This window comes from Heptranchias perlo, chromosome X (genome assembly GCF_035084215.1).
Source record: "Heptranchias perlo isolate sHepPer1 chromosome X, sHepPer1.hap1, whole genome shotgun sequence".
NCBI lineage: Eukaryota > Metazoa > Chordata > Chondrichthyes > Hexanchiformes > Hexanchidae > Heptranchias > Heptranchias perlo.
In genome coordinates this window covers 17485184-17509559 of record NC_090370.1, presented here as the reverse complement: position 1 = coordinate 17509559, position 24376 = coordinate 17485184, and the positions used below count along the sequence as shown (strand labels likewise).

Here is a 24376-nt window from a genome sequence, read left to right as displayed (position 1 = left end):
TCCCCCCCCTTTTTTCTCTCTCTCTCTTCCCCCCCCTTTTTTCTCTCTCTCTCTTCCCCCCCCCTTTTTTCTCTCTCTCTTCCCCTTTTTTCTCTCTCTCTTCCCCTTTTTTCTCTCTCTCTTCCCCTTTTTTCTCTCTCTCTTCCCCTTTTTTCTCTCTCTCTTCCCCTTTTTTCTCTCTCTCTTCCCCTTTTTTCTCTCTCTCTTCCCCTTTTTTCTCTCTCTCTTCCCCTTTTTTCTCTCTCTCTTCCCCCTTTTTTCTCTCTCTCTTCCCCCTTTTTCTCTCTCTCTTCCCCCTTTTTTCTCTCTCTCTTCCCCCTTTTTTCTCTCTCTCTCTTCCCCCCTTTTTTCTCTCTCTCTCTTCCCCCCTTTTTTCTCTCTCTCTCTTCCCCCCTTTTTTCTCTCTCTCTCTTCCCCCCTTTTTTCTCTCTCTCTCTTCCCCCTTTTTTCTCTCTCTCTCTTCCCCCTTTTTTCTCTCTCTCTCTTCCCCCCTTTTTTCTCTCTCTCTCTTCCCCCCTTTTTTCTCTCTCTCTCTTCCCCCTTTTTTCTCTCTCTCTCTTCCCCCCTTTTTTCTCTCTCTCTCTTCCCCCTTTTTTCTCTCTCTCTCTTCCCCCCTTTTTTCTCTCTCTCTCTTCCCCCCTTTTTTCTCTCTCTCTCTTCCCCCCTTTTTTCTCTCTCTCTCTTCACCCCTGTTGCTCTCATATCCTGATCAGGAGGGTGGGCAGTGATCAGCTCGGGGCTTGTGGAAGTGCCTCTGGCAAGCTTATCTCTGATGTTGCTACTGGAAACTCGTGCGTCGGGAGCTGGCAGCTCCAGCCCAATGGCAAAGTAGCTTAAGTGGGCCAGTTACAACTGTTAAAATCCTTTTGTAAAGGGCTAAAGGCACCATGTGTGAAACAGCACTTTGAGAGCAACAAAGGGGGTTGCATAGATAAATAATTCATCATGCTGCACAACAGGTCCTGCTGCATATCTGCACTCTGCAGCCACCTGTACTTCAATATGTAGTGTAGGGCAGTACCTTGGGAGAATAGTTGTAAACAATTTTACAACACCAAGTTATAGTCCAGCAATTTTATTTTAAATTCACAAGCTTTCGGAGGCTACCTCCTTCCTCAGGTGAACGATGTGGAACGATTGGGAGAATAGGGGAGAGGCTGCTCTTCTAGTTGGGCCATGTGATCTGAAGGCAAACGTTATTAAGCTTTCCAATGAATTTTTAACAGTAGCAAATTAAACCTCAGAGCTGCAGCTTATATCCCACCCTTCGCCCAGCCCTTATTTTGGACTTGGGTGAAAGATAGCAGCCCTAATGCTGGCTGCAACCGATATACAGCACTAGAGGTGGAGACCACCTCTTTCCAAGTGTGCTCCTGACATCAAACTGCTGAGTTCTGTAATATAACTGGTGTTCCTCTGACACCCAATTGAGTGTAAATGGAGTATCATCACCCAGTGTGAGAGACAGACGTACCGGAGCTTATTCACTGTTTGTAAGTCATTGCCCAGGACAATTGACTTTGCCGTTTGTCTTTCCACCATCTGCTGAATGGTGCATTTCACAGTCTGGTAAAACAAACACCAGACTTGAGCTGTACAATTTAGAAAAATCCAAACATCCTTGGATATGGAAGTTTTGCCAGAGGACTGCCAGTATAATATTTCTGTTCAAAAAAAGAGTGAGGGATAAACCAGGTAACTGTAGACCAGTCAGCCCTACATTGATAAGTGGGTAAGCTTCCAGAGGGGACAATATAAATGGGATAACATTAATACATCATGAGGTCAGAAATGGGGATGTTCGCTGATGATTGCACAGTGTTCAGTTCCATTCGCAACCCCTCAGATAATGAAGCAGTCCGAGCCTGCATGCAACACGACCTGGACAACATCCAGGCTTGGGCTGATAAGTGGCAAGTAACATTTGTGCCCGACAAGTGCCAGGCAATGACCATCTCCAACAAGAGAGAGTCTAACCACCTCCCCTTGACATTCAATGTCATTACCATCACCGAATCCCCCACCATCAACATCCTGGGGGTCACCATTGACCAGAAACTTAACTGGACCAGCCACATAAATACTGTGGCTACAAGAGCAGATGAGAGGCTGGGTATTCTGCGGCGAGTGACTCACCTCCTGACTCCCCAAAGCCTTTCCACCATCTTCAAGGCACAAGTCAGGAGTGTGATGGAATACTCTCCACTTGCTTGGATGAGTGCAGCTCCAACAACATTCAAGAAGCTCGACACCATCCAGGACAAAGCAGCCCGCTTGATTGGCACCCCATCCACCACCCTAAACATTCACTCCCTTCACCACCGGCGCACAGTGGCTGCAGTGTGTACCATCCACAGGATGCACTGCAGCAACTCGCCAAGGCTTCTTCGACAGCTCCTCCCAAACCCGCAACCTCTACCACCTGGAAGGACAAGGACAGCAAGCACATGGGAACAACACCACCTGCACGTTCCCCTTCGAGTCACACACCATCCTGACTTGGAGATATATCGCTGTTCCTTCATCGTCGCTGGGTCAAAATCCTGGAACTCCCTTCCTAACAGCACTGTGGGAGAACCTTCACCACACGGACTGCAGCGGTTCAAGAAGGTGGCTCACCACCGCCTTCTCAAGGGCAATTAGGGATGGGCAATAAATGTTGGCCTTGCCAGCAATGCCCACACCCCATGAACAAATATTAAAAACAACCCAGCTAGAAAGACAGGCTAATTAAAGACAGCTGGCATGGATTTGTAAAAGATGATTTGTGTCTGACATATTGAATAGTGTTTGATCAAATAATATTGTATTGATAAAGGACTTGCAGTGGATGTTGTGTGTATGGACTTTCAAAAGATGTTTGATAAAGTGCCAAATGAAAGTGCAGGGTATTAAAGGAAGTGAGGCAGCATGTATAGGAAGTTGGTTGAAGGACAGAAAACACAGCACTGGTTAATCAGGTGGATGTAAAAGATCCCACAACACTATTGAAAGAAGAGCAGGGGAGTTCTCCCAGTGTCCTGGCCAATATTTATCCTTCAACCAACATCACTAAGAAACAGATTATCTGGTCATCTGTTTCATTGCTGTTTGTGGGATCTTGCTGTGCGCAAATTGGCTGCCGCATTTCCTACATTACAACAGTGACTACACTTCAAAAGTAATTAATTGGTTATAAAGCGCTTTGGGACATCCTGAGGTGGTGAGAGGCGCTATAGAAATGCAACTTTCTATCTTCCTCTCTGTCTCCTCCCGCCCCGCTCTCTGTTGGTCTCCCCGCCCCCCCCCCCCCCCCAGATTGGAGGGATGTAAATCAAAAGAAAAATGCTGCGGATGCTCGAAATCTGAAATAAAAACAGAAAATGCTGGATAAGCTCAGCAAGTCAGGCAGCATCTGTGGAGCAAGAAACAGTTCACCTTTCAGGGCGATGACCTTTCGCCACAACTGGAAAAGGTGTGTAAACGCACGAAGACTGGTAAGTAAGGTCGGTGAGCTGCAGGCAAATAGCCACGTGAGAATAAGATGCCATGGCGATAACAGAGACCTGGCTCAAAAAAGGGCAGGATTGGGTACTAAATATTCCTGGATACAAGGTGTTCAGGAAAGATAGGGAAGGAAAAAGAGGAGGGTGGGGGAGTGGTGTTGGGTAGGCAATATTGATTAAGGAGAATATTGCAGTGCTGGAGAGAGAGGATGTCCTGGAGGGGTCAAGGACAGAATCTATTTGGTTAGAGTTAAGAAACAATAGAGGTGCCATTACACTACTGGGTGTATTCCAAAGGCCACCAACTAGTGGGAAGGATATAGAGGAGCAAATTTGCAGGGAAATTCGAGGTGCAAGAACTATAAGAGTAGTGATAATGGGGGGACTTCAATTATCCTAATATAGACTGGGATAGTAATAGTGTAAAGGGCAGAGAGGGGGCAGAATTTCTTATTTTGATCAGTACGTTTCTGGCCCAATGAGGAAGGAGGCATTGCTGGATCTAGTTCTGGGGAATGAGGTGGAGCAAGTGTCATTGGGGGAACATTTAGGGAACAATGATCATAGTATCATAAGGTTTAGATTAGTTATGGAAAAGGACAAGGAGCAATCTAGAGTAAAAGTACTCATTTGGAGGAGGGCCAATTTCAGTGGGTTGAGAACGGATCTGGCCCGGGTAAATTGGAATCAAAGATTGGCAGGCAAAACTGTAATTCAACAGTGGGCGGCCATTAAGGAGGAGATGGTTCAGGTACAGTCTAGGTACATTCCCACGAGGGAGAAAGGAAGGCAACTAAAGCCAGAGCTCCCTGGATGACAAAAGAGATAGAGAGTAAGATGAAGCACAAAAAGGGGTGTATGACAGATGTCAAGTTGATAACACAAGTGAGAACCAGGCTGAATATAGAAAGTTCAGAGGGGAAGTGAAAAAGGAAATGAGGGGTAAAGAGAGAGTGTGAGAATAGACTGGCGGCCAACATAAAAGGGAATCCAAAAGTCTTCTACAGGCATGTAAACAGTAAACGGGTAGTAAGAGGAGGGGTGGGGTCGATTAGGGACCAAAAAGAAGATCTACTCATGGAGGCAGAGGGGATGGCCGAGGTACAAAATGAGTACTTTGCATCTGTCTTTATCAAGGAAGAAGATGCTGCCAGAGTCTCAGTAAAAGGGGAGGTAGTTGAGATACTGGATGGGCTAAAAATTGATAGAGGAGGTACTTGAAAGGCTATTTGTACTTAAAGTAGATAAGTCACCTGGTCCGGATGGGTTGCATCCTAGGTTCCTGAGGGAAGTAAGGGTGGAAATTGCGGAGGTACTGGCCATAATCTTCCAATCATCCTTAGATACGGGGGTGATGTCAGAGGACTGGAGAATTGCAAATGGTCCACCCTTGTTCAAAGAAGGGTGTAAGGATAAACCCAGTAACTACAGGCCAGTCAGTTTAACCTCAGTGGTGGGGAAACTTTTAGAAACGATAATCCGGGACAGAATTAACAGTCACTTGGACGAGGGTGGATTGATTAGGGAAAGCCAGTGTGGATTTGTTAAAGGCAAATCGTGTTTAACTACTGATAGAATTTTTTGATGAGGTAACAGAAAGGGTAGATGAGGGCAATGCAGTTGATGTGTATATGGACTTTCAAAAGGCATTTGATAAATTGCTGCATAATAGGCTTGTCATCAATATTGAAGCCCATGGAATAAAGGGGGCAGTAGAAACATGGATACAGAATTGGCTAAGTGACAGGAAACAGAGAGTAGTGGTGAACGGTTGTTTTTTGGACTGGAGGGAGGTGTACAGTGGTGTTCCCCAGGGGTCGGTGCTGGGACCACTGCTTTTCTTGATATATATTAATGACTTGGACTTGGGTGTACAGGGCACAATTTCAAAATTTGTAGATGACACAAAACTTGGAAGTGTAGTGAACAGTGAGGAGGATAGTGATAGACTTCAAGAGGATATAGACAGGCTGATGGCATGGGCGGACACGTGGCAGATGAAATTTAACTCAAAGAAGTGCGAAGTGAAAGCGGTTAAAAAAGCATACAGGGTCCTGGGCTTTATAAATAGAGGCCTAGAGTACAAAAGCAAGGAAGTCATGGATGAACCTTTATAAAATACTGGTTCGGTCACAACTGGAATATTGTGTCCAGTTCTGAGCACCGCACTTAGGAAGGATGTGAAGGCCATAGAGAGGGTGCAGAAAAGATTTACTAGAATGGTTTCAGGAATGATGGGCTTCAGTTATGTGAGTAGACTGGAGAAGCTGGGGTTGTTCTCCTTAGAACGGAGAAGGTTGAGAGGAGATTTGATAGAGGTATTCAAAATCATGAAGGGTTTAGATAAAGTCAATAAAGAGAAACTGTTCCCATTGGCGGAAGGGCCAAGAACCAGAGGACACAGATTTAAGGTGATTGGCAAAAGAACCAATGGCGACATGAGGAAAATTGTTTTTACGCAGCGAGTGGTTAGGATCTGGAATGCGCTGCCTGAAAGGGTGGTGGAGGCAGATTCAATCGTGGCTTTCAAAAAAGAATTGGATAAATACTTGAAGGGAAAAAAATTTGCAGGGCTACGGGGAAAGAGAGGGGGAATGGGACGAACTGGATTGCTTTTACAAAGAACCGGCATGGCCTCGATGGGCCGAATGGCCTCCTTCTGTGCTGTAACCATTCTATGATTCTAAGTGAAGATTTAACTTTTTAAGCAAGTACAGAGCCAGGGAAAGGTGTTTGAGGGGTGGGGTGGGGGGGCGTGGAAAGAACAAAAAGGAAGGGTCTGTGATAGGGTGGAGGGCAGGAGTGGTTAAATGACAAAAGGGATGATGGTGCAAGGCAAGAAGGGTGGGAATGGGACAGGTTAAGAAACAAAAGACTGGTCTGGAGGAGCTGTAAATGGCAACAGCAGAACCATTACCAGCATTTGCTGTCTGAAAAAATGGGAGCAGTGGTTATGATCTGAAGTTACTGAAATCAGTGTTGAGTCCGGAAGGTTGTAAAGTGCCTAAACGAAAGAATAGAGGTGCTGTTCCTCGAGCTTACATTGAGCTTCATTGGAACAGCGTAAGAGGCCGAGCACGGAGAGGTCAGAGTGGGAGTGGGACGGGGAATTAAAATGACAACCAACCGGCAGGTCAGGGTCACGCTCGTGGGTTGAGCGGAGATGTTCAGCAAAGCGATCTCCCAATCTGCGTTTGGTCTCCCCAATGTAGAGGAGAGCGGATTGTGTGCAGCTCTTCCAAAGAGCCGGCATGGCCTCGATGGGCCGAATGGCCTCCTTCTGTGCTGTATTCATTCTATGATTCTAAGTGAATATTTAACAGTTTTTAAGCAAGTAGCCAGGGAAAGGGTGTTTGAGGGGTGGGAGGGGGAAGGGTCCGTATACTAAATTGAAAGCAGTACAAGTAAACCGCTGTTTCACCTGGAAGGAATGTTTGGGACCCTGGGCGGTGGGAAGGGAGGAGCAGGTTTTGGGGGTGATGGAAGAATGGACCAGGATGTTGCGGAGGGAATGGTCCCTTTGGAATGCAGCGAGTGTGGAGGGGAGGGGAAGATGTGTTTGGTGGTGGGATCCAGCTGGAGGGGGCGGGATGTAAACTGGTGTCCATAGGGGTCAGTGTTTGGCGCATTGTTCCTCTTTATACACAAATGATCCGGACTTGGGTTTAGGGGTTACTATGTCAAAATTTGCAGACAACAGAAAGTGGGAGTATGGTTAACTATGAAGAGGACTGTCAGTGACTTCAGGAGGACATGGACAGTTTAGTAAATTGAACAGATAGATGTCAGATAAAATATGAGGTGACACATGTTGGGAGGAAGAATGAGAGAAAATATACACTAAATGGTAAAACTTTTTAAAAGAGTAGGGGAGGAGCAGAGAGTTGGGTGAATGGGGAAGGGGCAGGAGAATGGAACTGAACGGCGAGCTACTTCAGAGAGAGGGCACTGACGTGATGGGCCGAATGTCTGCCTCCATGCTTTAAAGTTCTTATTTTATTATTTAATTTCTCAATGTTTTTCCGAGCCCATTTATGTTCTAACCCTGCCTCCGGAGCCAGCTCTGTACTAGAATATATATTTCATTGCCTCGGCAACAGAAGGCCTAAACAAACAAGTTAGAGCCTACTAGTCATTAATCCATTGAACAGGGTGGTTTTGAAGTGACCTGCAAAGGGAAGGAGAGCTTGTTGGTTGAAAGCATAGGGTCATTAGAGTTGCACCTAAAGACTTTTTGGAGTGATCAAGAGCCTCTGCAGAAGTAGATGATGATGATGCCGTCTACCAAGAAGCCTCTGGTTATTAGGAAGGTGAAATAGGTTCATCCACAAAGGTGCACAATTACACAAAAATGATCCTAAATCATTTCTGCGCTGGCAAAAGTCTGTTGTCAATTATGGTCATTTAGGGTTTCTCTGGGCTATTGCCACTGACTGACCAATCCACTGCTCTCTCATAAAGCTGTGAGGTTATCCTCGGGGTCCGGAGAGAGCACGATACTGAGTTGGTGTCTGAGCCAATAGGAAATAGTAAGGACCCATGTGAATGAAGGTTGGACACACTGAGGACGTGTGCTGCACAGATAAGAGAGAACTAATGAAGCAGTTCATTGGGAGGAAGTGGGCTCTGCACTGTCTCGCAGCTAATGGTAGGGCAGCAGGCACAGGCGTTATTCATTCTGAATTCCTCGAAGCTGCTGTAAGCGGGAGCTGGGGGCCAGCGATGGTTTTGATGAGCAATGCCCAAAGCCCTCGACATATCTTGGAGCTGCCCTCTAAGGCTGGTGAACAGGTTCTGTTTGGGTCATGCATACTATGGTGTTCCTGAGCACAGTTGTGGTTTCTATCCACGAGAAGGGGGACCCTGCTCTGCTCAGAAACTACCGGGGGAATCTCATTGATATCAGCTGCTCTTAAGGTGGTTCTTTAGATTGTAGCGGCGCCCATCGGATGTGTTGGAGAGTGTGAGATAAACAGAAAAGAGCAGACTGGACTTCTCTCCTGTGAGGAATGTGTACGGCAGGTTGTGGCTTTATACAAGATCACAGAGCATCATGTGGTTCACAGGAAAACAACTTGCATTATATTCATCAGTTTTAATCAGACTTTCTATATGGTAACTCATGCACTCAAATCCCCCCCTCCCACCAGCACTGTGGCTGCGGTATATACTATCTACGGGGTGCACTGCAGCACCCCCCTCTCCTGTGACCTCTACCTCCGCACAAGAGCAGCAGTGTCGTAGGAACACCATCGCCCCCAGATTCCCATCCAAGTCACACACCATCCGAACTTGGAAATATATCGCCGTTCCTTCGTCGTCGCTGGGTCAAAATCCTGGAACTCCCTACCTAACAGCACTGTGGGAGAACCTTCACCACACGGACTGCAGCGGTTCAAGAAGGCGGCTCACCACCACCTTCTCAAGGGCAATTAGGGATGGGCAATAAATGCTGGCCTTGCCAGAATCACCCACATCCCGAAAACTTTTTTTAAATAAAAAAAACCCTTTTTATGAAGATGATTAAAGCTGTGGAAGCAGATGGCCAAATCTTGGATTTTATCCGGGGTGTGTACTCCAGCTCGAAGTTGATGGACTCACTGAACTAAGCTCTCTCAAAAGAGAAGTGAGGCAAGATTGTCCACTGTATGGTTCGCCTTGTCTTTCTTCAATGATGACAAAGTCCTATTGCAGATGAACCTTGTCCAAGGGACCTTGACATTTGTCCAAAGAGTTCTGCTTCGTGCTTCAGAGTTCAGAGCTCTTAGCCATGCAATAGAAGGGCTTCCTAAGATTCAGGACAAACCGGTGAGGCAGATTTGCGGCAAAAAGGAAGAACAGTTGGTTGGAGGGAAAGCACTGACTTATCTGGAGACTGAGGATTGGAACACATCCTCATATGTCTATGGCTCAGTGGCTACCAGGATTGGATTGCAGAGAGGTAAGCTGCAGCTGCTGAAGATTTGCATCTCCATCTGATCGAACCAGCATTCGAAGTGCTGTCCTGTGGTTGGGAGGGTGGTGGCAATGCCACATCACATATTATGGTGAGTTGTGCTGCTCACCAGGAAGCTTACCAGTGTTCTGTGCCGGTATGGCTGGTTAAACTCAAGCAGTACCTCGACACACACTTCGGGCTCGGCCAGCCTCCCCCCTAATTTCTGTAGACTTTGGAAACTCTGATCTCTCCCTGTAGAGAGAGTGTGTCCTCCATCACAGACAAACAGAGACACTGCCTGTGTGGATTTTTGAGTAGCATGGATTGGAGACTCTTAAGCATCTTGATAGCTTTCTGTGCAAGTCAACCACCCAGTTGACCCCCAAAAGAACTGTACTATGTAAGTATCAGTATGTGAGCCATACATTTATATAGTGTGTTACGTCTGGACTGTATAATGGTCAGTGTATGAGTTGTACATTTACACTGTGTAACATCTGTATGGTGTAAAGTACAGTATATGAGTCAAACATTTGCACCGTGTTATAGCTGTACTGTGTAAAATTTAAAGTATTTTAGAACTCATGAAAAAGATGGGAGCCCTTTTAAAATGATTGTTTGCTGTGTTCAGTCGTTCGCTGTGTGCCAACCTTGGCACTGTGCTGAAACATTCCAGAGTAGTCATTGCAGTTGATTTCCTGCTGGGCTGGCTTGATCTGAATGCCTGTTTGTGCTGAGTCAACCCTACAGTACCCTTCCTCCATTTGCTGTTCCTTTTCTCTGCATCTTGTTGAATTTTTGTTTTGTATCTACTACAGGGAGCGTGATTTCTGCAGAGAACTCGGAGCGTGGACTGGTTCCATTCACCATGGCCACCGACCAGGAAAAGAAAGAATTGACGGGTAAAGATGGCGCTTGTATCCTGCAGATAAATGTCCACGCATCATTTGTGCCTGACCTCCCTCTGCCTCTGGTACAGTTTGGGGAAATGTTTCGAAACTTTCTACAAAAGCATTTAGTGCTCTGTCTATTACAAAGTGACTTGCACTAAACATGGTGCAATTGAATCTCTCCCACTGACACTGCTGGGTGAATTCCAGAACAGTGTGAGCAGCAGCTGACAATCTCTGGCTGTCCTGTCTTAATGAAGGCAGTGACTCCGGTTGCACAAACACCATCAGCCCTAAATGTACCTCACTTCAAAACACAGAATGCTACAAGCACCTGCAGTGTTCATCTGTGTGTTTCCAGCATTTGCAGTTTTTCTTTTGTCTGTCTTTTCGACCTGAAGAGTATAACTCTTAGCCATGTTAGACCAGGCCTTTCCGTCCTTTTTATAAGGCAGCTTTGTTGTCAGTATGGGGTTCTTTTTATAATTATCAACAGCAACCTTCAGACTTCGCTGGTAATCGACAGAATGTCCTTTGTACGTGGAAGAATCGAGACTGTACTAAAATATTTGAGGTATTCACCTACCTCCTGCAGCCTCATTTTGATGTTTTCATCTCCAAAACCAGCTGTAAACCACATTGTATATAAACGCTCCGATTCCTGGCCTGAGCTTGTAACTGTTGCATATCTGACTGACAAGTCCCTTTTATAAACTCAAAAGGCCTAGAAAGAGTTCTAATATTAAGATTTTTTTCTGACCAATTTTCTTCACAATTTTTTGTATATGACTCTTCCTTTTTAAATTTGAGTGGTTAGATATTTAAAATCCTGGAAGCCCCAGCAACACTCTTCTAGGATATATTAAAAAAAAAGTGCTGGTTAATTCAGGATCCTTTTTGAAAATTTCAAAAGAGGAGCCGATTAGAATCATAGGTTACAGCATGGAAGGAGGTCTTTCGGCCCATCGAGTCCATGCCAGCTCCAAGCAAGAGCAATCCAGCTAGTCCCACTCCCCCATCCTATCCCTGTAGCCCTGCAAGTTTTTTCCTTTCGAGTACTTATCCAGTTCCCTTTTGAAGGCCATGATTGAATCTGCCTCCACCGCCCCCTCGGGCAGTGCATTCCAGATCCCAATCACTCGCTGTGTGTTCTTGACCCTTCTGCCAATGGGAACAGTTTCTCTCTATCTATTCTGTCTAGATCTCCATGATTTTGAATACCTCTATCAAATCTCCTCTCAACCTTCTCTGTTCCAAGGAGAACAACCCCAGCTTCTCCAGTCTATCCGCGTAACTAAAGGCCCTCATCCCTGGAACCATTCAAGTAAATCTCTTCTGCACCCTCTCTAAGGCCTTCACATCTTTCCTAAAGTGCGGTGCCCAGAACTGGACACAATACTTCAATTGTGGCCGAACCAGTGTTTTATAAAGGTTCATCATGACTTCCTTGCTTTTGTACTCTAGGCCTCTATAAAGCCCAGGATCCCGTATGCTTTTTTAACCACTTTCTCAACCTGCCGTGCCACCTTCTACGATTTGTGCACATACACCCCCAGATCTCTCTGTTCCTGTACCCCTTTTAGAATTGTGCCCTCTAGTTTATATTGCCTCTCCGTATTCTTTCTACCGAAATGTATCACTTTGCATTTTTGTGCGTTAAATTTCATCTGCCACATGTCTACCCATGCCACCAGCCTGTCTATATCCTCTTGAAGTCTATCACTATCCTCCTCATTGTTTACTACCCTTCCAAGTTTTGTGTTATCTGTAAATTTTGAAATTGTGCCCTGTACACCCAAGTCCAAGTCGTTTAATATATATCAAGAAAGCAGTGGTCCCAGCACTGACTCCTGGGGAACACCACTGCACGCACCCCCCTCCAGTCCGAAAAACAACCGTTCACCACTACTTCTGCTTCCTGTTACTTAGCCAATTTTGTATTCATGCTACTACTGCCTCCTTTTATCCGATGGGCTTCAATCTTGATGACAAGCCTATTACGTGGCACTTTATCAAACGCCTTAAACGATTAGTTTAAAACTTCTGGGGGAAAAGAAATGTGTTTAAATTTTCAAGAAACAATTTTGATTAGTTAAGCTCCCACAATGGTCAGAAATTGCGGGAAAATGAAATTCTATTTGTTATTTAGAGGTTTATTGGTTCTTAGAGTTGCGATCTTATTATTTTGTCCACTCGAGTTAGGCGGGAGGATGTTGCAATCATATGACTCTTACTTTTGTGCTTATTCATCTTTGGTAAAATTAATTCACTTGATATTTTTAAATTAAGATGAGGTCTGATGTGATACTCTACTGCTCTCAAAGACTGGAGTGGGATTTATGGAGGCACAGGATATGTCTAATAGTTAAACACAATTACCAGACTGGGTTTACTGTTCATTTCTTGGGCATGTTCCCAAAAACTCAGTGAGAACTCGAAGCAAAAATCGAGTTGGGATTTGCCTAGGAGAGTGATCTAAGATAGGCGAGTCGATATAATAGCATAAAACGGTTAGAAAAGCATCAAAAACATAACAAACAGCAACACAAACAGTTGCACAATTGTTCAAAAGTCACAATTTCAACTTGTTGGCTTGCTCGATGTACAAGTCAGCAATGTAAACACTGTATTGCTGGCTTATATAGGTGGCCTGAGAGGTCAGACTGCTTGCAGCCTGAAACAAAATGGCAGCATTCTTTGATCCTCGCTGTCAGCAGTACTTCTCCTTGGAGACACCAACTCTTCAGATGGTACTTGTTTTTTGTTTGTGTTTTCCCCTATTTTAAAATGTTTTTTCTTCAACACAGCCAGGTCCCAACCCAGTCAGCCTGCTCTGCCTGGCCTGAATCTCTCACCCTCCAAGCATAGCTGCACACTGAGGTCTTGGCGCACTCAGCCTCTATGCCTGATCTGATCCCTAATGCATTTGTCTTGCGGCTCTCCAGCCCCTTGCTACTCTCCCCGTCGGAGTTCTCTGCTTCTCCACCCATACGTACCCCTATTCCTCTTGAGTAATGCCATGGAAAGAAAGGAGTTGCATTTATATAGCGCCTTTCACAACCTCAGGATGTCCCAAGGCGCTTTACAGCCAATGCAGTACTCTTTGAAGTGCAGTCACTGTTGTAACGTAGAAAATGCAGTGGCTGATTTGCACACAGCAAGATCCACAAACAGCAATGAGATAATGACTGTTTTTGGTGTTGGTTAAGGGATAACTTTTGGCCAGGATGCTGGGGAGAACTCCCCTGTTACTCTTTGAATAGTGCCATGGGATCTTTTACATCCACCTGAGGGGGCAGAGGGGGCCTTGGTTTAACGTCTTATCCAAAAAACGGCGTCTCCGATAGTGCAGCACTCCCTCAGCACTGCACCGGAGCGTCAACCTGGATTACACAGTGAGGCATGGCCATATGACTGAAGTGAGAGTGCTACCACTCATCCAAGGCTGATGCATGGTAGATCGGAGGGTGTTAATAATTATTTTTCATGCCTAGCTGGACACTCTGTTTATTTCAAATACAGTTTGTCTGAAAAGATAAACGCAGAGTTTCTAGCAGCTCCCTGCATGTTTAATGGCTAAGTGCCCTGTCTGGTACTGAGTCTTAAAGAGCAGAAGATTCCATCCTCATGCTGGGGTAGCATTGCAAGGACCCTCTGGTACCTCAGCTAAGTGACCAGTCTTAATGTTGAGCTTACATAGTCAGTGTCAGCAGCAGGGAGGACCTGGGAGCAGGGTGTAGCTGCCCACACAAGTGTACTTCCACTGGATCACCATCAGGGCCAGGAATGATGGCTGATTATTTCTGTTCTGTTCTCTCCATCTCCTGAGACCTTATCTCTCCACTGGCTCAGTGAATTTACCCAGTCAGTGGCTGAATCTTGGGGAAATGGGATTCTGAGTCTTATACATAGGGGCACTGAAAATAAAAGGAAATGTTATTGAATTTTCCAAAACATGGGTTCAGCCTCAGTTGGATTATTGTATGCAGTTCTGGGTATCTCATCAGAAACACAAGTTCTCAGCACTGAAGGAGGCCACTCTCTCCCCATAGCCTTATATCAATCCAATAACCATCCAACTGCCCTGCTCTCTCTCCATAGCCCTGTATCAATCCAATACTAATCCCACTGCCCCACTCTCTTCCCGATAGGCCAGTCTCTTCCTCTGCTGAAAATATTTACTCTTGTCTTAAAGCAGGCATTCCCAGACTGTAGGTTTATTGGGGTAGAGAATGCCAGCTTAGTGGCTGGGAAATTCCTCGGATCTGTGTCGCTGGAGGTGGAGTGGAGTAAACATGGTTTCCACCACATGTCCAGCGAAGTAATGGCGGTGTAGTGGGAGCAGATCTGAGGAATTCCCCGGCCCGTGAGTTTGAATGATATGATTGGTCTTCATATTAAAACCCAAAAATGTAAGGGAGCAGAATTAAAATCGTTGGAGTGAGTGAACTGCTGAGGTATCCTGGGTTACCTGCGATATCTACACTCACTATTATGCAACAATACTGTTTCTAAAAAGGAGGGAGCCACTTGGGACGTTAATCGCTGAAGGAGGGCTCAACAAAAAAGTTTGGGAACCTCTGCCTTAAAGGTCTCTGCCTCAATTATTCTCTGTGGGAAAGCGTTCTGCACCCTATCAACGCTTTGTGAAGAAATTTCTCCTAACCTCTCTCCTCACTCTCTGATAATTTTAGACTGATGACCCATTATCACTGGCTCCCCAACTAGAGCAAATAGTCTTTCCCTATTCACCCTATCAAAAACCTTTTGTAATTTAAAAAAAAAACGCTATTAAATTTCCTCTTAGCATTTTATGCTGCAGTGGAAATAGTCCCAGTGTCTAGTCACCCTTAAAGCAAAAGATTCACTAACCTGGGCAGGACATTAGAGCTGTGGAAAGGCGACAGTGACGATGCACTGAATGGTTTGTGGTTTCACTGGAACAGGGGCGAATTAATTAAAGTTTGGAAAATCCTGAGGCTTTGAGAGGATAAAATAGTGAGATATTGTTTCCACTGTTTGGTTAATTGGTAACATGGGGACAAAGACTGAGGATTTTGTTTTATTTGTTCATGGGATGGGGGTGTCGCTGGCAAGGTCAGCATTTATTGCCCATCCCTAATTGCCCTTGAGAAGGTGGTGGTGAGCCGCTGCAGTCCGTGTGGTGACTGTTCTCCCACAGTATGTTAGGAAGGGAGTTCCAAGATTTTGACCCAGCGACGATAAGGAACGGCGATATATTTCCAAGTCGCGATGTCGGTGTGACTTGGAGGGGAACGTGCAGGTGGTGGTGTTCCCATGTGCCTGCTGCCCTTGTCCTTCTAGGTGGTAGAGGTCGCGGGTTTGGGAGGTGCTGTCGAAGAAGCCTTGGCGAGTTGCTGCAGTGCATCCTGTGGATGGTCCACACTGCAGCCACGGTGCGCCGGTGGTGAAGGGAGTGAATGTTTAGGGTGGTGGATGGGGTGCCAATCAAGCGGGCTGCTTTGTCCTGGATGGTGTTGAGCTTCGAGTGTTGTTGGAGCTGCACTCATCCAGGCAAGTGGAGAATATTCCATCACACTCCTGACTTGTGCCTTGTAGATGGTGGAAAGACTTTGGGGAGTCAGGAGGTGAGTCACTCACCGCAGAATACCCAGCCTCTGACCTGCTCTTGTAGCCACAGTATTTATGTGGCTGGTCCAGTTAAGTTTCTGGTCAATGGTGACCCCCAGGATGTTGATGGTGGGGGATTTGGCGATAGTAATGCCGTTGATTGTCAAGGGGAGGTGGTTAGACTCTCTTGTTGGAGATGATCATTGTCTGGCGTGAATGTTACTTGCCACTTGCCACTTATCACTAGATTATTACTTGAAGAATGAAGGGGGAAGTTGGAAGAAATGTTTTCTCACAGGGGTTTATTAGAACTAAGGAAGGATATACTTGCCTTAGAGGCGGTGCAGCGAAGGTTTACTAGATTGATTCCTGAGATGAGAGGGTTGTCCTATGAAGAGAGGTTGAGTAGAATGGGTCTATACTGTCTGGAGTTTAGAAGAATGAGAGGTGATCTCATTGAAAAACATAAGATTCTGAGGGGGCTTGACAGGGTAGATGCGGAGAGGCCGTTTCCCCGGGCTGGAGAGTCATGAACTAGGGGGCATAGTCTCAGGATAAGGGGTCGGCCATTCTAGATTGAGATGAGAAGGCATTTCTTCACTGAGGGTTGTGAATCTTTGGAATTCTCTACCCCAGAGGGCTGTGGATGCTCAGTCATTGAGTATATTCAAGACTGAGATAGATAAATTTTTGGACTCCAGGGGACTCAATGGGGATTGGGCAGGAAAGTGGAGTTGAGGTTGAAGATCAGCCATGATCTTATTGAATGGCGGAGCAGGCTCAAGGGGCCGAATGGCCTACTCCTGCTCCTATTTCTTATAGTCTTGTGATCTTAACATGGAATGTTTTACCACAGGGGCTACTGAGATAGAGTCTGTAACATCAATTAGAGGGAATTGGATAAAAATTTGAAAAGGAAGATTATCAAAGGATACAGGGAAAGGGGATTAGACAGCTAGTAGAAAATCTAGCAGTGGTGCAATGGACTGAATGGCCTCCTCCTGTGTTGTAAATTCTATGAACTTCATGCCTCTTTGTATTCCTCCAACTAAACATTGGGAAAACTGAAGCCAATGTTTTCAGCCCCCACCATAAACTCCACTCCCTTGTCAGTGATTCCATCCCCATTCCCAGTTACCTGCTCAGGCTGAACCAGACCATGTGAAACCTTGGTGTCCTGTTGAACCCAGAGTTGAGCTTTACACCCCTATCCTTTCCAAAGCTAAGACCACATAACTTTGCCCCCCAACATTGCCTGTGTCTGCCCCTATCTCAGTCCCTCCGCTGCTGAAACCCCTATTTGTGCTTTTGCCAAACTCAACGCCAGCTTCCAAATTTTACTAAATTTCTTCAATGCCCTCTGTGCTGGCTTCCCATCCTCGACAAAATCCTGATTATTCAAAACTCTGCCAGCCGTGTCCTGTCCTGGATCATGCATCACTCCTATCTTCGCTGAGCTGACCTGCATTGGCTCTCTTTCCTCGACCATGTGAAATTTAAAATCCCAATCCTCACATCCCTCCATGGCCTCACCCCACTCGATCTTTGCACCTTCCTTCAGCCTTGTATCCCCTCCTGCACCCTTCGATCTTCTGAATCTGTCCGTTTGTGTATCTGCCCCACCTCCCTTGCCCCACTAAGTCTTCAGCTACCTCGGCCCTAATATTTGCCGACACTCCTCCACTTCTCTCTCCACCTTCAAAAACCCATCTTTTCAGTCAAGCTTGTGCTCATCTCCTGACTGTCGCACTGTGATTCGTTCTTTATTCCTTTTATCTATTTTTTCCTCTATCCTCTGTGCTCTAGGATGTTTCCGACATTAAAGACATGGTATAAATGCATGTTGTATGATTCCTAAATATAGGATAAGGACAGAGAAACCGACATGTCTCAAGTTATTTTAATTTGGTTTTTCAACCAAAAAGGACTGCTGTAAAAAAGGGTGTGGCTCATACAGCGGAATTTGTGGTCCTGCTTCATTTTGTTTAGCTTCCCCCTTTTCTTAACTTATAATCACCCGTCCTAGTTTCTGTCTCTTCCACTTGTGCATGCAAAACACGCCACCTTCACTGAGCTTGTTGTGATTTTTACACCACAACGCATAGGTCCTCAGTACCGTCCAGCATTGCTGTTTTCAGCTTGTCGATACCATCTCGGCTATCATGGGAAATCCACATTGCGGAGTTCGGCTGCAGTATAAATGGAAATTCTGGATTGCTGCAGATCTGCTTCCATTAGATATGGTTCTGTCTTTTTTAAAACAAAAGGGTGGCAGATTGCTCAGTCGCTTTTTATTACTTTGATGATTTCATGCCAGTATTTGCCTTTGTTGGCGTTATTTGTACCCCTTCTCTCACCGCTTCTCCTTTTTCCAGCACAGTTCAGAAATGTGGGGCCGCGACTGCACTGGTGACCCGATCAATGCTTTGCACAGTGCGTCCTTAGACTAATGCAGGTGGCTGCATTAGTTGGAAAGCTAATTGTACAAAGTCAGGGTTATTGCCCTGTTCTTAACCCACTGCATCACCCAGTCCCAGAGTGTAATCACACTGTCCTCTCACACTCTGGGACTGGGTGATACAGTGGGTTATCACACTGTCCTCTCACACTCTGGGACTGGGTGATACAGTGGGTTATCACACTGTCCTCTCACACTCTGGGACTGGGTGATACAGTGGGTTATCACACTGTCCTCTCACACTCTGGGACTGGGTGATACAGTGGGTTATCACACTGTCCTCTCACACTCTGGGACTGGGTGATACAGTGGGTTATCACACTGTCCTTTCACACTCTGGGACTAGGTGATACAGTGGGTTATCACACTGTCCTCTCACACTCTGGGACTGGGTGATACAGTGGGTTATCACACTGTCCTCACACTCTGGGACTGGGTGATACAGTGGGTTATCACACTGTCCTTTCACACTCTGGGACTGTGTGATACAGTGGGTTATCACACTGTCCTTTCACACTCTGGGACTGGGTGATACAGTGGGTTATCACACTGTCCTTTCACACTGGGACTGGGTGGTAGTGGGTTATCACACTGTCCTTTCACACTCTGGGACTGTGTGATACAGTGGGTTATCACACTGTCCTTTCACACTCTGGGACTGGGTGATACAGTGGGTTATCACACTGTCCTTTCACACTCTGGGACTGGGCGATACAGTGGGTCATCACACTGTCCTTTCACACTCTGGGACAGTGTGATACAGTGGGTTATCACACTGTCCTTTCTCACTCTGGGACTGGGTGATACAGTGGGTTATCACACTGTCCTTTCTCACTCTGGGACTGGGTGATACAGTGGGTTATCACACTGTCCTTTCACACTCTGGGACTGGGTGATACAGTGGGTTATCACACTGTCCTTTCTCACTCTGGGACTGGGTGGTAGTGGGTTATCACACTGTCCTTTCACACTCTGGGACTGTGTGATGCAGTGGGTTATCACACTGTCCTTTCACACTCTGGGACTGGGTGATACAGTGGGTTATCACACTGTCCTTTCACACTCTGGGACTGGGCGATACAGTGGGTCATCACACTGTCCTTTCACACTCTGGGACAGTGTGATACAGTGGGTTATCACACTGTCCTTTCACACTCTGGGACAGTGTGATACAGTGGGTTATCACACTGTCCTTTCTCACTCTGGGACTGGGTGATACAGTGGGTTATCACACTGTCCTTTCACACTCTGGGACTGGGTGATACAGTGGGTTATCACACTGTCCTTTCACACTCTGGGACTGGGTGATACAGTGGGTTATCACACTGTCCTTTCACACTCTGGGACTGGGTGATACAGTGGGTTATCACACTGTCCTCTCACACTCTGGGACTGGGTACAGTCGGTTATCACACTGTCCTTTCACACTCTGGGACTGGGTGATACAGTGGGTCATCACACTGTCCTTTCACACTCTGGGACTGGGTGATACGGTGGGTTATCGCACTGTCCTTTCACACTCTGGGACTGGGTGATACAGTGGGTTATCACACTGTCCTTTCACACTCTGGGACTGGGTGATACAGTGGGTTATCACACTGTCCTTTCACACTCTGGGACTGGGTGATACAGTGGGTTATCACACTGTCCTTTCACACTCTGGGACTGGGTGATACAGTGTGTCATCACACTGTCCTTTCACACTCTGGGACTGGGTGATACAGTGGGTCATCACACTGTCCTTTCACACTCTGGGACTGGGTGATACAGTGGGTTATCACACTGTCCTTTCTCACTCTGGGACTGGGTGATACAGTGGGTTATCACACTGTCCTTTCACACTCTGGGACTGGGTGATACAGTGTGTCATCACACTGTCCTTTCACACTCTGGGACTGGGTGATACAGTGGGTCATCACACTGTCCTTTCACACTCTGGGACTGGGTGATACAGTGGGTTATCACACTGTCCTTTCTCACTCTGGGACTGGGTGATACAGTGGGTTATCACACTGTCCTCTCACACTCTGGGACTGGGTGATACAGTGGGTTATCACACTGTCCTCTCACACTCTGGGACTGGGTGATACAGTGGGTTATCACACTGTCCTCTCACACTCTGGGACTGGGTGATACAGTGTGTTATCACACTGTCCTTTCACACTCTGGGACTGGGTGATACAGTGGGTCATCACACTGTCCTTTCACACTCTGGGACTGGGTGATACAGTGGGTTATCACACTGTCCTTTCACACTCTGGGACTGGGTGATACAGTGGGTTATCACACTGTCCTTTCACACTCTGGGACTGGGTGATACAGTGGGTTATCACACTGTCCTTTCACACTCTGGGACTGGGTGATACAGTGGGTTATCACACTGTCCTTTCACACTCTGGGACTGGGTGATACAGTGGGTTATCACACTGTCCTTTCACACTCTGGGACTGGGTGACACAGTGGGTTATCACACTGTCCTTTCACACTCTGGGACTGGGTGACACAGTGGGTTATCACACTGTCCTTTCTCACTCTGGGACTGGGTGATACAGTGTGTCATCACACTGTCCTTTCACACTCTGGGACTGGGTGATACAGTGGGTTATCACACTGTCCTTTCACACTCTGGGATTGGGTGATACAGTGGGTTATCACACTGTCCTTTCACACGCTGCAATCTGGCGTTGACTGCCTCGGTGAAAGCTTCTGCTGCGTCTGTCTACTGGTTGTGGAGTGCATTTATTACAAGCTATCATGTCAGCCCCTTAAGTATCCCATGGTATCTGATACAATGAGCACATTGTCTGATGGAATGGAAGCAATGGGTTCGGAAGCCCAGTGGTTATGGTACTGGACTAGCAACCCAGCGGATTGAGAGGTCAAATCCCTCTATGGTAAGTTGTGAAATTGAATTCAGTACATCTGGCAATTTGTGGGCTGGAAATCTGCCGGACTGTTTTAAAAACCCACCTCGGTGGGGTGGGGGGTGGGGGGAGAGGGGACCTGGCACCCCGACCCAGTTTGGCCTACATGTGGCTCCAGTCCCACACTACATGGTTAACTCTTTGTGCTCTGAGGATGGGCAGTAAATACTGCCTTGCCAGTGTGGCCCACGCTCCCTGGAAGAAATGTATAATTTAAAAAATGGGTGTTGCTTGAGACCATTCGATATGCCTTCAATCGCCGCCTTTCTATTTTCAGATAAAACTTCAGAAATGCAGCTGGAACCTGATGGCACGAGTAACATTCACTTGAGGTACAGCACCATCACTCCGCCAGCATCTCCCGATCTAACAGAGGAAAGTCCCCAAACCTACCTGGATGAGAAGATCCCAATCCCAGATGATAGTTCGGTGAGAATTTTCTTGTGTCCTCGAAGTAAGATAGGCTTCTCCGATTCTTTGTCTTTTTTTTTCGCTGTTATGCCAATTTCTTTTCATGCTCCTACCCTGAAGGCACTGGCCCTTGCTGGGATATGTGTGTACAGACACTAGCCACCCTCTAGAACCTCACCAAAGTGGCCATTCATCATGTGGTGCTCTTGACAATTGAGAGTTAGCAGGCTGTCTGACTGCAGGAGCATCAGAGCTGATCCCAACCTTGTCCTTACCTGAGTGTGATAACCTGAAGTACAGCAACATTATTCCAGCAGGATCTCCCGACCTCCATTGAAGAGAGCCACCAAATCTATCTGGACAAGGCGCTCTCAACCAACCTCCCCATCTCAACTCTCCATAAGTTACAAGACATTCAAAATGCTGCCACCTGAGTCCCGCACACCCATCATCCTCTGTCGTCTCTGAGCTCTGCATGCTCTCCGTGCCCCAATCATTTGACTTCTAATCCCTCGTCCTCACTTCGAAATCCCTCCACGCCTTCACTCCAACCCTCCCTTAGTGATCTGCAGTCTTGCATCCATGCCGTTGGTGGCCTCTCATTCAGCTACTGCAATGCTGTCGTCTCTAACTTCCTGCCTCGTTCCTTCCACCTATCATGTCCCTCCTCTCCCTGCTTTCCAAAGCTGCCTCAAAAGTCTGTCTTTTTTTCTCCCTCCCCCCAATCTGTGTTCCCTCCTGCTTGGTGTAACCTTCCTGTTCAGTCATTAATGTAAGGGGCTGTAAGACTTCTCCCCGCGTGTGAAAACTGCGATAGAAATGATAGGTGCACAGACATGGGTTCCAGCAGGGGTCACTGGAGAATGATCAGAGTGAGACCCATGGGCGATCCATCTCCCTTCCATAACCCAAGGGACCACCACCCTGACTGTGATCGGCTAACTTGGCACAGACCAGGGATCGAACCTGCCACCTTCCTGGTTTGTGTAGCTGCGTGGCACATTAGATATTGCATTTACTCAGTAAGCTGTAGAGGGAGGCTCCACTTTGACAGGTAAAATAATTTTAAAAACTAGCAGGCACCATGGGATCATTATGAGGATGTAAAGTAATCTCGAGGGTCAGGTAAAAGTCATAAAATGCTTGAGCTGTGCTCTCTGTTTCTGTTACATGATCCCTTTACTGCCTTCTTAGCTTCTCTTTGTTTAATGTTCCTCCCTATCAGGTGAAAGGTTTGATGAAACAGGTTACTGTGACTAGTAACCCAGATCTGTTCCACCTGTTATTTTCTTGGTGGTCACAGTAGCTCCAACGTGCCATGCCTGATGATGGAAGTTTAGAACAGGGTCAACCCTCTGCGGTGAACTCGGTTATTCAGTACCTGAATCAGGCCGATCCGCAGTACTCCAGGGTACTGTTAATCATTTCCCTACCAGCCTGGTACACTCGGCCCAGATAACCCTGCAAGCCAGTGCCCCAAAAGGTAGGATGATCGCGGCCATGAGGAGAGGCCATGATCGGTAGAAGATTTGCTAAAGGGGGCCGGGGGTAGCATTTCTGTTCCTCCTGGCTCACAAGCAGTGCTATAAAAAGCACTTACCTTCTTGATCCCGTCTCCATTTAGCTGCTGGGTTTCCTGAGCCCTGGGAAACCCAGCCCGCAGCCGTTAAATTTAAATCAGGCTCTCAACTGCACTGTAGGAGCCTGATTTGAATATGATGATGAGGTGTCCCTCCTCTCCAAGACAGGACACTCTCACATCACGCAACCCGCTGCCGTAAACATAGTGGCAGTACGTATGCAGCAGGTTGGGGTCGTGTTTTGCGATTTTTAATTTTTAACCCCCCCCCCCCCCAATCCCCCAGACCATCTCCCGTCCGTCATGGGGGGGTTAATATTGACCACATTGTCTTGAAATCATGACTTGCAGCACGGTCTCCTATTCTAACTCATTCACATTAAATCAGAACTCAAAACGTTGAAACTTCTCACTTGAAAGAAGAGGTTAATATTTCTGCTGGGACCCTCATTAGATCTTATGAAGGGTTCCACCCAAAACATTAACCTGTTTTTTCCCGTTTTAGATGCTGACTTACCTGCTGTGTATTCCTGTTTTTACTTTATGCGTTAATGTTTTCCAGCATTCATTTTTTATTCTTCTTTATATAAAAATAGGGTGTTTAGAAATCCAGCTCTCGAGTGTCGAACCGACTGATCTCTTTCTTTTTGCCCTCAGACTCAGTTTAGTTTTCGGAAGCTCTGGGCCTTTACAGGACCTGGGTTTCTGATGAGTATCGCATATCTGGACCCAGGAAACATTGAATCTGACCTTCAGTCTGGAGCTGTGGCAGGATTTAAGGTACATCCTTATGGGAAATCTTCCCACAGTGTAAATAGTTTGTACTGGCCTAAAATTCTATGCACAAAACACTGTTTGATCTTCAATTTCTTTACTGAAGATCGGGCACATGATGAATTGTATTATGTTAATATAATCCATCACTTGATAGGCCCCGCCCGGTGCCGGCTTTCTGCTCTGACTGTCACCCAAAAGCTTTATTTACAGAGCGTGCCAGTTACATTTAGTGATGCAAGGTCAGTACTGCACCTACCCCACTGAAATCCTGTTCGTGACGTAACCTTAAAATCTTTATCACTTGGAGAGTTCTCTGACACTG

General features: G+C 46.4%; 1 protein-coding gene across 4 annotated transcripts in view; it reads left to right on the top strand.

Moving 5' to 3' along the window:
• The window catches only part of LOC137307320 (natural resistance-associated macrophage protein 2-like), a 224919-nt gene that overhangs the window by 30686 nt on the left and 169857 nt on the right, over positions 1 to 24376 (top strand). For all 4 annotated transcript variants that reach the window (XM_067976794.1, XM_067976793.1, XM_067976792.1 and 1 more), the window contains exons 2-4: positions 10242 to 10325; positions 21565 to 21716; positions 23935 to 24057. In XM_067976794.1, coding sequence (XP_067832895.1) covers positions 10292 to 10325; positions 21565 to 21716; positions 23935 to 24057 — 309 coding nt within the window. In that variant the 5' untranslated portion in view covers positions 10242 to 10291. The remainder of the gene's footprint in view (positions 1 to 10241; positions 10326 to 21564; positions 21717 to 23934; positions 24058 to 24376) is intronic.